At 28.6% G+C, this 16,597-nt stretch overlaps 1 protein-coding gene across 1 annotated transcript in view; it reads left to right on the top strand.

Annotated features, from left to right (window-relative positions):
- Window positions 1-1,182: 1,182 nt before the first annotated feature.
- The window catches only part of LOC106457602 (erlin-1-like), a 26,453-nt gene continuing 11,038 nt past the window's right edge, over window positions 1,183-16,597 (top strand). Inside the window, exons 1-7 of the mRNA XM_013917039.2 lie at window positions 1,183-1,229; window positions 2,432-2,493; window positions 4,475-4,600; window positions 8,571-8,703; window positions 9,555-9,646; window positions 11,709-11,798; window positions 14,970-15,049. Of these exons, the coding sequence (XP_013772493.1) occupies window positions 2,442-2,493; window positions 4,475-4,600; window positions 8,571-8,703; window positions 9,555-9,646; window positions 11,709-11,798; window positions 14,970-15,049 (573 nt within the window). The 5' untranslated portion in view covers window positions 1,183-1,229; window positions 2,432-2,441. The remainder of the gene's footprint in view (window positions 1,230-2,431; window positions 2,494-4,474; window positions 4,601-8,570; window positions 8,704-9,554; window positions 9,647-11,708; window positions 11,799-14,969; window positions 15,050-16,597) is intronic.

Below are 16,597 nucleotides of genomic sequence, written 5' to 3'. Positions count from 1 at the left end.
TCTTATAGCTATTTGAAATGTCCATGGTTAATATCATAGCATAGTTTTATTGTTCAGTTCAGGCTGTGACTGATGTTTTATAGCATTTGCTGCATTATGGCTGTACAAGCTGTAGTAACTCTTTACTTTAAAACTTCCATGCTATTTGGACATATGACAAACACAAAGTGTTTAATGTGTTCCCAAAAGAAAATATAATGGTGTAGAAACAAAAAAATTGTGCTGTATCTACTCAACAGAATCATCTCCACACATTTTTGTTAGGTTAATAACACCCAGTCTTTTGCTTCATCGTGTATTTGTGTTATTATCCATTGCAGTTTGACCCTGATAAAGAAAGGTCCATCTTTTGAAAGCACTTGGAATATAGGGTATTGCATGTTGGCATTAAATTGATTTTTTGAACCTACGTGTTATTCTGACATCATGAAGTCATTTCTATGTGTTATAACCTTCCTGTATAATACTTTGGTTCATCAAACTTTATCAGTTTGCCTTGTGGTGGCACTATTTTACACCAAGTTTTCTTCAGCTGTTGAAGATTTTTGGGTGAAGTTATACAACAAATAAAACCCTTCACTTTCTGAATTTGGTTTTTTCAAGAGTGATTGTTTTATTACAATGGCTCCCATCCATTGGTCCACAGAAACATCCAGTGAAAAAATATCAATACTGATAATAAAAGTATTATGAATGAATAAATAAATACATATTTATAGAGTATATATATATATATATATAAGAGTATATCCTGTACTCTTAATGGTATATAAGCTTTTCACAAAGCTTTTGTGAGTCCATGGAATGATAAAGGCTGGGAATTGCTGATCTATGAAATACCAAGAAGCATGAAAATCATTTTTTTATACCTTTCAGATTTTGAAACAAAAGAAATAGCCTACTTGAAGATAATAGTGGAAGTCCATAAACACAGTTACCGAGGGTTGCCATATGAAATTTGAATTTCAGTGATTTGAAAGTGACACTCTTGTAGGAAATATTCTTAGAAATTGATCAAAAAACAATATCTTTTTTCACAATTAATATTAGTAATTGTTGAAATATAGTGTTTATTGTGTGACCTCAGTTTTATCTTAAACATTTAAAAAAAAAATTATTTTACACATTATAGGATCTGTATATTTATTATTGTTATTTATTTTTCTATTTGTAATTTTGCAGGTGACTCTTCAGACAGATGAGGTAAAGAATGTGCCCTGTGGTACAAGGTAAATTAGTTATTTCATGAAATTATAAACATTTTGTATTAGGTGTCAGGTTATACATGTGAATTGATTTTAATAAATTCCAAATTAACACCATAGATAGAATTTACACTTCAGTCATTAAACTGAAAAGTTTTGTTTGAAAATTAACAAATATCTGGAATTTTGTAGAATTTACCTTGAGTGTTAAGCTTTCTTAAACTGAAAAGTTTTGTTTGAAAATTAACAAATATTTGGAATGTTGTAAAATTTACTGTGAGTGTTAAGCTTTCTTAGAATATCTACGTTATATTTGAAGAAAAAATTCTGACTTGGCAAATATTCTTTTCTTACAAAAAAAAATAAAATCAGGCCCAATGGTAATAACATGTATGATAGATTAAGAAAATTATCAAAGAAAAGTATGTATGAGTGGTAACAAGTTAATCTAACTTACAAGTTTATGAAAAACAGTTTAATTGGTCATCAGAAGGACAAACTATGCAGCAATTAGTACAAAGTTTGAATGCAAAAATATACTACAATATTAAATAGAATTACGATAAGATAGAAAGCTTTGATTACACACAGTTTTTGTGTACTTTAACATCTGCAGTATGTAATTATTCTGAATTGTACCTATGTTTGTTTCTATGTTTACTTGATTTTTAAACTACTACCATATTTTTTGACAGAATGACTCATACTTTTTCACATAGACTTTTGATCCTTACATAATATACTCAACGAAAAACTTTTTTTAGAAATGTCATGAGGAAGACCAGAAACATGAGGGACAAGGAGATTTGGGAGCTTTCAGGTTTATCTGAACCAGTTTACTTGAAAATTGATATTAACGTCTAAGAAGCTATTAAAAGACAGAAATCTAAATTCAAATGTTTAAAAATTGAGCCTCTTTATGTAGTCATATGAAATTTGGGTATTCTCAAGGTAGGACTGACTATTATTATGAAAATTGGTATGTAAGGGAGTGTTATAAATTCGTAACTACTCTTATGTTTAGAAATTTCTATTTTGGGACTGTAATAGGGGGATCAAAGCTCTTAGAATTAACTGTATGAATTTTTACATGTACTTGAAGATTAACAAACATTTGTAACAAAAAATATGAAAAGTGTTTGCACATTAGTTGCTTCCTGTGAATTTTCACAGACAATTTACTGGAACATTTAATTAATACCTACCTATTTCATTTTATTTCCTAGTGGTGGAGTGATGATCTACTTTGATAGGATTGAAGTTGTAAATATCTTAAATGCTGCCAGTGGTAGGTAACAATTCTGAGATAAATACCTGAAATTCTAAAAAGAAGTGTAGAATGTCCTCTATGAAAAATATTTTTAAATATCTTATTACACAAATCTTCAAATCATTAGACCTAAGTTGTGTTTGCTACATCTTTTAAAGTAAAAATAAGGTTTGTAAAAACAGGGTACATGTACCTGCCATACAGCATAATGCATATTTTATGTTATGTGTTTTGTTTTACTGTCATTTGAATCAATAAAATCTATACATTTGATTACAAACTTGTTTTTATGAAAATTATAAGGTAATATATCTACATTTGATGTTTTTCTCACGTAGTAAAATGTAGTGTTTAAAAATGTAATAGGCCTAATACTAATGTCTTATGACAAAAATTGTAATCATTCTTCAGTGGCTTGTAAAAAGTGTACACTCTATAACTACTATTACTGTATCAAATAACTTATATGAATAGTATTCTTCTGTGTTTGTTGTATCCCAGCCAGCCTGAAAACTCTGGATTGAGTGAAACACATTGTTAGTAATGCATATGACAAATATGGTGGGGTTTGAATACTATTATTATACACTCCTCTAATTCTTGAAAATCCCTAAGGACTAGATTTAGAAACTAGTGTTTAAAAATGTAATAGGTCTAATACTAATGTTGCATGAGAAATTTAATTGAAAAGAGAACATATATAATAAATTTATTCTAAAATAAACAATACTGTCAGCTTTTCCTTGTAATATATGATATTTTCACAAAATGTGTCTGAGTCAGACTACGGAATTATAAATAAGAGTCAAGTAAAGTTTATATATTATAATTTAAATTTTTTACAAAATCTGTGTTTGTGATTTTCTTGTTTTGTACAGATTATGTTTACAAATTCATTATCATTTTCTCTCAAATTTACCAAATGTGAGTTCTTTATTACTTTATGAAATAGACAAATATGGTTGTGCATATTAAAGATGTTTGAATTGTGTTACATGTAGTGTACATGATTATATGATTACCCTATCTCCTCTATAACCAGTTTTCTCCACATTGGGAACTCAGTGAAGGGCTGTTGCCTGAAACATTTTTTTTGTATTCATTAATAAACTTATTATAATTTGGGTGAGTGTTTCCTCACCCACACTATTCTTTTGTTTACACAAGTTAGCTATACATTACTGTAAGAATACGTTGCAATTTCTCTTTGATTAAACTTACTGCTAAACATGTTAATGGTTTTCAGTTGACTTAGTAAAGTTTTGCTCTGAAATTAAATGCTTCAACTTCCAGACTCCAAAGTATATTCAGATTTTAATTTTTGGTTGATCTAAAAAAACTAAGTTAAAGTGAAAAAGAAATAGAATTTTCAATAGTGTTTTATCTGTGATCTATGTGCTTTCTTAAATAAGAAAATAAGATATTATATTTTTAATATCAGTCTCTCTCCTGATGGCTCAGTGGTAACTTTGAGGGATTATAATGCTAAGATTCAGGGTTCCATCCCTTCAGTGAGCAAAGCAGAGATAGCCTATTGTGCAGCTTTGTTCTTAAATGAAAACAAACATCAGAATTATTGTGATATCCCCATTTTGGTCAACAGATAGTCTGAGAGATTATAATGGTAAAAATCACGTTATTATATCAATGGTGGGCAGATAGCCCATTGTAGAATTTTGCAGCTAACAATAAATTATTACTGTGACATCCTTTAACCAAAGATTAAATAGAAATTATGAATCTGTACCTAATCATATGTGCTATGCAAAAAGTACACTACATATTTTGTAAAGGAAATACTTTTTATTTCTAAAAAAAAAAACTTAAAGAATTATCTGTAATAATATTGTAAAATACTGGTTAATAATTGTTTTCACAAAATATATGAGTGTTTTTCATTTTCTGTTGTTATTTACAATATTCAAAACAGCAACCAAAGTTCTATAATCATTAGCACCAGTATAATGTATTAAATGTTGTTTTTTTTTTTCATTTGTAGTGTATGACATTGTCAAGAACTACACAGCAGACTATGATAAAACATTAATCTTCAATAAAGTTCATCATGAACTGAATCAGTTCTGCAGTGCTCACAATCTTCATGAAGTCTACATTAATTTATTTGGTAAGAAAGAATGGATTTGTAACTATATATGTAGACATTTTGACTAACATTTAAGTACTACACGAATTAATATTTTGATATAATCAAACCAAATATAACTACCTATACTTCATATAGATAAAATGAAAGTGTAAGTCTTTTTCTTTTAATTTTTAGTTTTGTTTTATATTTTTATTTCAACTTCAGTAAAAAGAGTGAACTAGTTTTATTGTTTTTCAGAATTTGTAATGTTTACTAAAAGGATTTAGACATCTTGGAAATAAAGCTAGTAAACAAAGACATTTACTCTCCAGATAATAATAATTTATATATATATATATATATATATAACTTATTTCTTTAATATAACATATAGCTGTAAAACTAAATTTTAAAGTGTTCTTCAAGTTTTGTTAGGGACAACCTTGAGCTGCTCTTTTTATGGTTTTTCTACACATAGTAATGTATAAATTGTCATATATTTTGTGACTTTTGTTAAGTTATTGAAAAGTATATTTTTGAACCACTTCCTCTTATTTGAGTGTCATTTCTAAACTTTTTAACTAAAAATAATTTTCATAGAATAGACATAAATTTTAATTATTACAAAACAAAAGAGGATAAATTAAGTTTTTCATAAAAACACAGTTATGATAACTAGTTTTGTCTGGTATATTGGGCTTATTCAAGGATTTCAAATTTATGTAAACTTGTATATATTCTTAACTAAAGAGTAGCAGTTACTTTTAAATTTTTTTCTCCAGAAATTTGCCAAGTAAAAGAATAAAGAACATGAAGTGAATCTTGCAGTAATACAAAATAAAAATTTTCTGTTGGGACATGATACTTTTTCATAACTGCTTTTTTTTTTTTGTTGTTGTTATTTATTATAAATAAAAATTTATTTTCTTAATCATTTTTCTTTAATATTAAACAGTACACAGAATTTCAGGCTTTCCTCTTGACAAAGTATACTTGAGGTATCAATAGGCTGTCAGTTCTTAATATATTTAACATGTACTTGAGTACTTTAGAAGTGAATACAAACTAGAGGAATAATAGTTTATCTTCTGCAACACAAGTTTATTTAACTTATTCTTAGCTATACTCAATCTTTAATATTATTAACTGGGTAATGGCAATCTTTTAAAAATTTTGAATTCTACTAGTTGCCTCCTCCTCCCAAGTATTCTGATAAAAGGTAATAAATTATTTGCACTAAACAGTAAGCAAACAGAAAAATTAAACTTAGTGTATGTGTAGGGCAGTTGCTATAAAAGTCCGTCTTTCTATATGCTTCTCCCTTTTTCACTCGACTACTCACTTCCAGCTGACGTCATTGTCACATGTAACAACAGATACACATGCTTCGACTCTGAATACCTCATGACGGTCTCTTCACAGCTTTCTAGAAAGGATTGGGTCGGTATCTTCCATGTCTCTTCACGTCTCGCAACCTCTCATTCAATGTGTTTCAATAAAATTAAGCCCAGAGACTTCGTCCAAATTCATTTGCCTTTAACTTTTTCATATGTGAGGTGAAAATGAACAAACGTTTCTGAGCATCTCAGGTTGTCTTTTAGGCCCTAAATTTTCTTTGAGGCTTGATAGATATTTTAAACCTAAATTCCTGCCACAGATTTTGGTTGGATTTTGTTAAAGTATGATAAATATTAGCAACCAGTACTCTACTTTTGCCATCTTGGTCTAAACTTCATGAAATTTTAAACATCTGTTATTTCAAAAGTAAATTTTATAGCAAAAGCAGTATCCCAAATTACAAAGTAGTAATTTTAAATATCACACACCATTTCCAAATTGGTTTGAAAGAATATTAAAAATTTAAATGACTTAAAAATAATTCAATAAGATTTCAATCTGAACTCGTGGAATACATGTGCTTGTAGTTAAAAATGGTTTGACCCTATATTTTAGGTAACTTTTTAACAATCATTATCCTCTCTAATATAGTTGTACATTTTAACTAAATTTTGAAAATAACATTTAAAACATTGTTAAGTGGTTACATGCTTTTTTAAATTCAAACAATAATAGGTCTTACAAATTTTTTTGATTCTTTTAATCATAAATACTCTGCTGGTTAATTTGCAAAATTTTTTATAGGACTGCAGAATTACTTGACTTAGGTAGCACGTAGGAATTCCCCAAATCTACTCTGTATGCTCAAAACATATTGCTCTTATTATTAGTAAAACAACTGTTGAAATTGTTAGTATAGTCTAATAATTATTTTTTAATGTTTTTCACTAAGCATTGTTTATTTTCATTACTTTTTTGATAGTGATGGATTCTAACAAGTAATCTAAAGCAATTTTATCATAGATTGACATCTTTCCAGTCTCAGGTTTTATAGTGGCCTATTGGTGTTAGTGTGCTTGGACTGTGAATCCAAGACTTCATGTTTTGTTGCCTGTTGCTGCAAAAACATACACACTGCACCTTGGGGCCATGAGTGTGTTATAAGAGCGATGATAAGATTCACTACTTGGTCAGACAGGGATACCCCAAGAGTTGGTAGTGGGTAATTTTGGCTAGCTGCTTTCCCTCTAGTTTCTCAAGTCAAAATTATAGATGGCTATACGGGTAGTTTTTTGTATAGTTTTGCTTAAGAATTTCTGAAACAAATAAATGCTAAGTTTTATAGAGTTACTATTTTATTCTTGATAGTATTATCTTTTTGAAAGGGTTTAAGAGACATACGAAATGTAAATCTCTTTGCAGAACAAACCACTTGGTTCCAAGCCATATTTTAATCTTAAAAGACATTTGCCTTATCCTGAAACTATTCTCATAAGCCCAATTTCCTATTGAATTCATACAGATCTTGAAATAATTCTAAGTTTGAAGTTATAACAAGAAGTAAAAGTAAGGTCTTTTTTTTAATAATTTAATTTCATTCTTGTGTAATGATTTACTAGATAGATTTAAAATTTTAAGACATTCTACCAGGGAAATCTAAAATTATTCTTAATTCCTGTCTAAAAGTTTGTCTTTCTCTACTTTGTTTTCTCTGTTGGTTTCATAATCCATGACTTCTGGTTGACTGAGTCAACAATCTTCTGATCTTGGTTTCTCTGTTATCTTCATTGGTTGATGGAGAAGTCTAGAGTTTTGTAATCTGTGCCATTTTTCCTTTATTTAATTTCCAGAAGTTTGTCATTTAAAGCTTTCTTTTGGGTTATTTGTTTTCCTTATTGGAATATATATATATATATATATATGTGTGTGTGTGTGTCTATATATATATATATATTTTTTTTTCTGATTATTCATAAATTTCATAATTTTTGTCAAAATTTCTTAAAATGTATAATTACTAGTATAATCAAAATTACTTTGTTTGATGTTCTAGCTTTGTTTTAAATACTTCTACCATAACTCTATGGCTTTTACTACACTTCTTTTATTTATATTTTTGTCTTATAAAGTAAAAAAGTAAACTTTTATTGGTTCTTTCTTGAAATGTATAGAATATTAAAGAGTCTTCATGTAAAGTTTGCTTTTGTATTTCATATAATGTTGAAGCTCTGTAGCTAAGGTTCTCAAAATATCAGTTTTCTTTGGTTAAGATTAACATTTATTAAATCATTTGAAAGTTAAAGGAACCCACTATTAGTCTCAGTTTTATTACTTTTTAGATTATAAATATTTATTAAGCTAGTAAGGAAATGTTAAAACTCATTGTTGCTAATTGCTATTTCCTAAGCTTGTAATAAAAAAATAAGTAATGTATGTAGAAAAAATATTTTCATGTCAATTAGTGAATGTAAATAGTTTTGTAACACTAATTTCTTGCCAAAATTTCTGAAAAGAGATACATATCTAAGTTTCTAGTACATTGTCTGCTTGTAGACTAACATAATTTTATGATAAAAAATATATTGCACATGTACAATGTTGAAATTTAAAATTTCCATGTCCTGTAATTTTTTAATTAAAGACTTTTTTGTACGTTTTACTCCATCCACAGATCAGATTGATGAAAACCTCAGGACAGCACTACAAGGAGACCTTGTTATCATGGCACCAGGATTGTATGTTCAGGCTGTACGAGTCACAAAACCAAAAATACCTGAAACTATCAGAAAAAACTATGAATTAATGTAAGAATTCAATTTTATTTTATCTGATGGTTACAAAAAAAGATTAATTGATTGAGATAATGTCAGATGTACTTTATTAACAACAGATTGATAGAGTATATAAAGTGGTCCTAATATGAACTTTGGATCATTATTTTGTAAGATGGTTCCCATCTTGACAATTAGCTTATATTTAGTATAGTGTCTTCACAAGATTAAAGTTCTATTTAAAGTCAAATGGTGGTGATTAAGATATTTTAGCTTATGACATTATTATTTATTTCAGCTTCTGTGCAAAGAAATATGTTTAGGTTTTGGAATTTAAATGTCTCCAAATAATACTGCTGTTAAATGATATCTAATTAATAAGGTTTTTCAGTAGTGCATTGTCTCTGAGTTACTCTGTATATGGTACCATCCTATTTAGTTTTAGAGCATTATGTGACAGCCGTCAACTTTTCTTGTATTTGAAATGGGGTAACTCTCAGGATGAAGTGATGGATACTGACAAGGTGCTGCAAGAATAACTAGTTGGTTTCATCATAACCTAAGGTGACCATATTTTACAAATTTAATTTGGAGATCTAAGTACTCCCCTTCTTCCCACATATCTCTCCAGGGAGCACAAAACATACATGACAGGTTTGGTAACAACTGATCCAATGGTTTGCCAGTTATAAGCAGACAAACACACACAGACTTGTAAAATAATAGTTTAAAAGAAATATAGACAACAGGATACTTGTTCACTAAAAATCGTACCTCAAACAAAATGAGACTGTACCTCAGAAGAAGTAAAACAGGACATTGTTTCATTCACTAGATATATATATATATATATACATCTCAAGTTATTGCTCCCATTCTTTTAGGGAAGCAGAGAAGACCAAACTTTTAATTGCAGAACAGAAACAGAAAGTAGTTGAAAAAGATGCTGAAACTGATAGAAAGAGAGCTGTGATTGGTAAGTTATACATTGAACAGATTGATTTAAAGGTTATGATATTCGATGTACAAGTTGCTTGATACATCTGTGTCCTAAAAGATCTACAGTAAGAATTTTATAATGATTAAGTATATCATTGTGAATACCATAATTATGATGTTATCTTTGATTCTGTTTGATTTAAGCCTTTCAGTAACATTTATTATAAATACCTTTTTCTGTTGAAGTATGAAGTATGTCATATAAAACCATTACCCCAGTGATGTTTCTAAGAATAGAACCAAAAAGTGGGTTTTTAAAATAGTGTTGTTCCTTTCCATTTCAAGTATCATTTCAGTGATGTCCCCGATGGGACATTGATAAGTTTACAGACTTGCAGCACTAAAATCTGTGGTTCGAGTCTTCGTGTTGGACACAACAGATAACCCAATGTGGCTTTGCTCTAATATAAACAAATGATCATTTCAGTGATGCAGTATGTCTGTACACTTTCTATTAATAAAATAATTTGGAAAAACTTCCAAGATTCAAAATTGAAACAGTTTAACATTTACATAAGAAATGAAAAAACAAAAACCTCATTGCCCATATTGTTTTTTCTTAACTTAAGGAATTATATTTGGTTTTGACTTAAGCCCTGCCTGTTGTTTTATGATGGTGATAATTTCATTTTCTAAAAATATGGGAATCCTTTGAAGTTGACTTACAAAAATTTGATTGGACAAGGTTTGAGAGTAGTATTTAAAATAAATGTTGTCTTCTTGTAATTTTATCTGAACTATTGCATAATTAGAGTACTAGTAGAAATGATAGAGACAGATATTTTCTTATAAATGAACTTATTCTGATATAAAGTAGCAAAATTGTACTATATTTGATAAAATTACTTAGGTGTCTGAGTATTTTGTTTGGCTGCAATTTGTTTATTGTTTTTAAATTTCATAATAATTCACTGATTTCAGAATCTTATCTTTATTGAAGTACCTTATTGTATGACATACTTTACACTCAAACATTGCATAGATACTTCCTTCCAAAATCTATCTCTCAGTGGTAAGTGTGGACTTATAATGCTGACCTTTGGGTGGGTCAATACACATGGACGACACAGTAAAGACAGCCTGCTGTGTGGCTTTGTGCTTGAAAAAAAACTTCTTGTAACTCATACTCCAAAGACTAATGTTACAACTTGTATATCCATAGTATCACTCAGGTGTTTGTTGAACAAAAAGAATCATTGATTAATTACTGTAAAATATGAAATCCATATAACGTATAAAACAACATAATAGTTTCTCTAAATTGTCCAAATTTTCACTTTAAGAAGATGAGTTAAATAGGAGAAAACTGTATAATCAGTTGTTGTTGTACTTTCAACATTTTCCACTTATTATTACTTTCTGTACATTTTACTCCAAGATCCGGTTAAAACCAGAATTAATAGCGTGGTAGTAACAATGCTGTTGTTTCCCTTTACATAAACAAGTACTAAACAACATTACACTATGTACACTTCTTAAGCTGATCATAAAATTGTCATTAAAATTCACAAATAAGATAAAGTCAGTGCTATGTTTTACCACAATCTTCAAACATTATTGTTCTGGAAAGTATAAAGTAGATCATTATAAGTTCTAACTTTGTGCCCACAATTTTCTGCAGGAATTTTACTTTTACAATTTTACTTAATGTAGCAAATCAGTGCCCTTAATTGCATAGTATGTCTTTGGAATCCAAAATATGACAAGTTTGAGTTCACATCCTAAGCTTTGGGTCTTGTACTTGTGTATTCATGCTCATTTCAATTCTTAATACACCTTACAATTTTGTTTCAACAATTCAAAAGAACAATTTGCATTAATTATGTTATTTAAGGTCAGACATCTTAGAGGAAATTTTTAGTTTTTCTTTTAAAGTAATATTTTTGTAATTTATTGGTGTAGATGAGATATGTCCCCTACTGTAACTATGTAAACATTATACCCTCAGATCAGAAAAAGTCTTGTGATTATGTTTGGTTTTCTGTTTTTACTCACTTGTGTTTCATGTATTACATAAAAATTTGTCCTTTTTTTTATAGAGGCTGAAAAAATAGCTCAAGTCTCCAAAATTCAGTATGATCAAAAGATCACAGAAAAAGAATCTTTGAGAAAAATGTCTGAAATAGAAGGTAATTTTTTTTTTGAATTACATATCATTTACCTAATTTTATATAATAATTTAATTATTTTTTAATAAAAAATTGTAAAAGTTTTTATAAAGAATTCCAATTTACATTTAGAGTCTACATAATTAAACATTTAAAGATGGTACATTATTTTGCATTATGTACAAAATGTATGTAGTATAAAATTTTTTGTATACAATTTAATTGGTAAAAATTACTTGTAAAATTGTGCTTTGCTTGACTAAAGTTCTAGAACAATTTCGTTTATCGATATCCCGTTATGAAAATTATATGTTTTTTTTAGGCTTCCTTCAAGTACCTCTTTGAGCTTTGATTGTCTTCTTGATTTATCAACAATAACTCTCATCATATTGGTGAGCTGTTGAACCTATTCTTTAAATTGCAGGTTCTTGAATTTTTTCACTGTTGATTGAATGAGTAGTAGTTATCTGAGGTAAAGATTGTAAAAAAGCTGTACAGGGAAATATGCCCACCTTATTGTCATCTATTTGTTGTTTTATGCGATGGAGAAGCTGGCTGCATTTTTTTATTTCCTGGGCTTAACCAGTCTTTTCTATTTCAAGAAAAAGTTCCACAAAACAAGTAGTTCTTGTGGCCTACATTTGCCTGTATTTAATAACATGCTTGTTTGCTTACCTTAGTTAGCAGTTTTTTTGTGGTCACTCTGTCATCAAGTTGATGATGCAAGAAATATCTTCCATATCTTCTTTAGTTTGTAACTTAGCTGAGATATGCAAGGTAGACTTACTGAAATACACGATGCAGACCAATATGTGAAATATCTTTGTGGGCTTTAGAATATAAAAGTATGATAATTGAAATATGTGATTTAAACCATATTTGAAATTTAATGAATAACTTCAACTTGTGATTCAGGACTACTGTGTGAGGTCAAGACTTGCTGATTTGTATATCTCTTAATAAAATAAAAACCAAAAATAACTCGTGCTTGCTCAACAGACAATGAGAAGAGGGCAAACTAATACTTTCACATATATTAAGCTTGTCTTTTGTCCTCAGAATACATAGTATAGAAAAGCTGTTTTTATGAAAGATTGATACAAAAGTGTTAAAACTCTAGCAAGTAATTTTTACATAAGTATCACTAACAGGGAACGCAAAGTGTTTTAACACGCAGACAGTTATTATATAAACGTCACTAAGTGATTTGAAACTGGGAATGTTAAGATAGTAGAAAAATGATACACAAGTATCATTAGCCAATGTGAAACTGGAAATGTTAAAATACTAGCATACAATTATTATGCAATTTCCACTTGCATGAAGCTAGAAATGTTAAAACACTAGAAGACAATTGCTACACAATTAGCACTTATTAGCATGAAACTAAAAATGTTAAATCAATAGAAGACAATTGCTACACAATTAGCACTTATTAGCATGAAACTAAAAATGTTAAATCAATAGAAGACAATTGCTACACAATTAGCACTTCTTAGCATGAAACTAAAAATGTTAAATCAATAGAAGACAATTGCTACACAATTAGCACTTATTAGCATGAAACTAAAAATTTTAAATCAATAGAAGACAATTGCTACACAATTAGCACTTATTAGCATGAAACTAAAAATGTTAAGTCAATAAAAGGCAATTGTTGCATGTATATACTACTGAGCAGTATGAAACTGGAAGCATTATAGCATCAGCAAATAATTTTTACATAAATATTATTGACAGATTTATTTTTAATTACTTTATCAATGGTAACCTTATGTATTTGACACTGCACATAAATTTTTCAAATATCTACGTACAGTAAAACAAATGTGATAATAATATAGCAATTCCATTAAATTTTTCCAACTTCTTCCTGTTTTTTTAATGCAGATATAAGTAACAACATTTCTGAATACAAAATGGTATATAGCCCCCAGTTGCACAGTGGTATGTCTGCGAATTTACGGTGGTAAAAACCAGATTTTGATACACGTGGTGGGCAGAGCAAAGATAGCCCATTGTGTAGCTTTGTACTTAATTACAAACTAACAAAATGGTATATGTTAAGTGCTTATTATGAGTTACTGGATTGAATCCTTGGGCAAGTTTAATCAGTATCAGAACAACTAAAAATCTCATGAATGTTTATTTTAAGGACAACTAAGTATTTGTGAAAAAACAGCAAAGTTACTGCTAAACATTTTGTATTCTGAGAATGCTACAGAATCTAGTAATGCGTTGTGTATGTTAAGTGGTAAAGGGAGTGAAATATCTTGTATTATGTGCTATAGGATCTAGAAATGTATTATGAAAGGTAAATGGTAAAGGGACTGATACATATTTTGATATAGAATATGATAATGTGTTGTGTAAGTTAAATATAATGGGACTGATACATATTTTGCCTTCTGTGTGTAGAATATAAAAAAGTGTTGTATAAGTTAAGTGATAAAGAGAATGGAATATTTTATATTCTGTGCTATAGAATCTAGTAGTGTGTAAGTTAAAATAAGCCATTCAAGATGGTAAGAGAAGACTGTTTTACAGTTGAAATAGCTGATTGTTTAGTTTGTCAAGTACTTGAATATACCAGAACATGCTATGGATTTTGTGTTCAACTTATTATTATTATTAGATGCAAAAGTACCCATCCCCAATGATGGGAAAAGATTAAGTTAATCTAGAAAAAGTACCTGTTCCCAATGACAGGAAAAGTTTTAAGGTAATCTATCAATTTAAATTATTTCATGGACCTTAAAAAGGTTAATTGTGATGCACTTTTCGTTTCACTCAGAGCCAAAGCCCTGAGCTACTTATACCACCAACCATGAATAGTAATTGTTGAGCATTTCAGTCATGCTAAGAGCCACTCATCAATAACATACAGTAAATCTACATTTTTATTCTTTAAGTTACATCACATTTTAAAATGTGAATGATAGTGATTAATTCCTAACAATTCAGTGTAGAATATCCTGCTTGCAAAATAAAATTTGGCACCAACATTATTCATGCCTGTTCTCCCATCATTTCAAAAGTGAATGTTGAGCTTTGCATGCATGCATAGCTTTTCAAATTGGAGACAGACAAATGCTTAAACATGTTTTGCAATATATATAAGATTTGTTTTTTCAATTTTGACTGCACAATTTTTAATCACATAGAAAGTTAAGTCTAATTATTTTTTTCCAGACCGCATGTATTTGGCCCGAGAAAAAATTCGATCTGAAGCTGAGTTTTTTTCAAAGAAACAAGTTGCTGAATCAAACAAGGTGAGAAAGCTACATTATCTTGAGTAAACAGTTTATACATAACATAATTTCTATAGTTACTGTTTGGAACATTTTATTTTGAATTTGAATACCCAGTAAATCTTTGTGTACATCATATTTTTTACTCAATATTTCTCAGTGAACTGATAATAAAAAAGTGTAAGTGTTTTTGAGAAAGGATATGAAAATAGTATCAAGTAGATATACAAAGTATTAATTTTACATGAAAAAGAAAAAAGAATTAATTTTAAAGATTATTTGATATTGTTTAGTTTACTAAGAATAAGTATTACTAAGTATTAAAATTAAAACAGTTGTGACATACATGTCCACAGAAACATTAGAAACTGCTCTTAGAAATTGTTCAATCTTTATGTAGTTAAGTGTCATTGTCTTAACTGATAGACAAATTGTGTCAACTATAATTTAGCCTAGCGAGCTGATTACAGTAATTATACTTCTGCTAATGTTATAACATATAATACCAAATGATGTCTCACGTGTCTTATTCTAAATACTTTTCATCCTATTACTCATACAAATTCATTCTGCAAAATAAATAATGTAGTTTATCTATTAACTTGTACTGAATATAATATGGAATATGTGGGTCAAACTTCAAATCCATTACATATACATATAAACTTGCATAGATCTCAAATTAAAAACAGTTTAATGAATTCCATAGAATTAAACCATTTTAGAATTCATCCTTTTACTTCTGTTAAGATAACTATATTAGAATGTTTATTGAAGAAACCAATATACTTCAATGAGAGAGCTTCTATATTTTGAAATTAAAAACATTTTAATAATTATACTGCTTTGAATTTGAGTAATGATTACTGTATCGCTAATTTTTTCTTTATAGATAGCTTTTCTCATAAAAGTAAGAAAATACTGTATTTTTCGGAATATAAGACTCACCCTTATTTTGAAGACAAAGTTTTGGGGGGAAAAAAGCTACAGTTGCATCTGAAAGATTTTTATTGAACAAAAATTCAGTTTGATACTTTAAAAATTAGTATATATTGTTATAAACACAAAAGAGCTCAAAACATCAAAATAAGAAAAATACCATAAATCAAAAAAGGTTTACTGTTATTTAGTGTGGTTCAAAACCTACAAAATCTTTATTGCTTGCACTGTAATTTATTTATTTATTATTTAGGGAGCATTATAAATAGTTATGTTTTTAAAAGAAAAAAAAACTACTATTGTTATAAATAACACATTCAATTGAACTGAACTATGCATGCCTATTTAAATATATTTAGACATAGCTTGTGTATATCGTATATATACATACGGTGTATAGGACGCAAGCAGATTTTGATATCAAATTTTGGGGTTATAAAGAGGGGCTTATACACCGAAAAATACGGTAAGGGGTAAAAGAAGAAATATATTAAAATGGGTTGATTTTCTAGAATTTTGTAGTAATTTAGATAATATTTTTTATTCTAGTATCGATGTACATAAATTATTTTTTAAAAATATTTATCAACTTAATCTTCCTAAAATAGAGCATTAATTAATTTAATAAAC

Source organism: Limulus polyphemus, unplaced genomic scaffold (assembly GCF_000517525.1).
Source record: "Limulus polyphemus unplaced genomic scaffold, Limulus_polyphemus-2.1.2 Scaffold350, whole genome shotgun sequence".
In the NCBI taxonomy this organism is placed as follows: domain Eukaryota; kingdom Metazoa; phylum Arthropoda; class Merostomata; order Xiphosura; family Limulidae; genus Limulus; species Limulus polyphemus.
The sequence above is the reverse complement of the archived record's forward strand: the minus strand, read 5'-3'. Positions and strand labels throughout refer to the sequence as shown.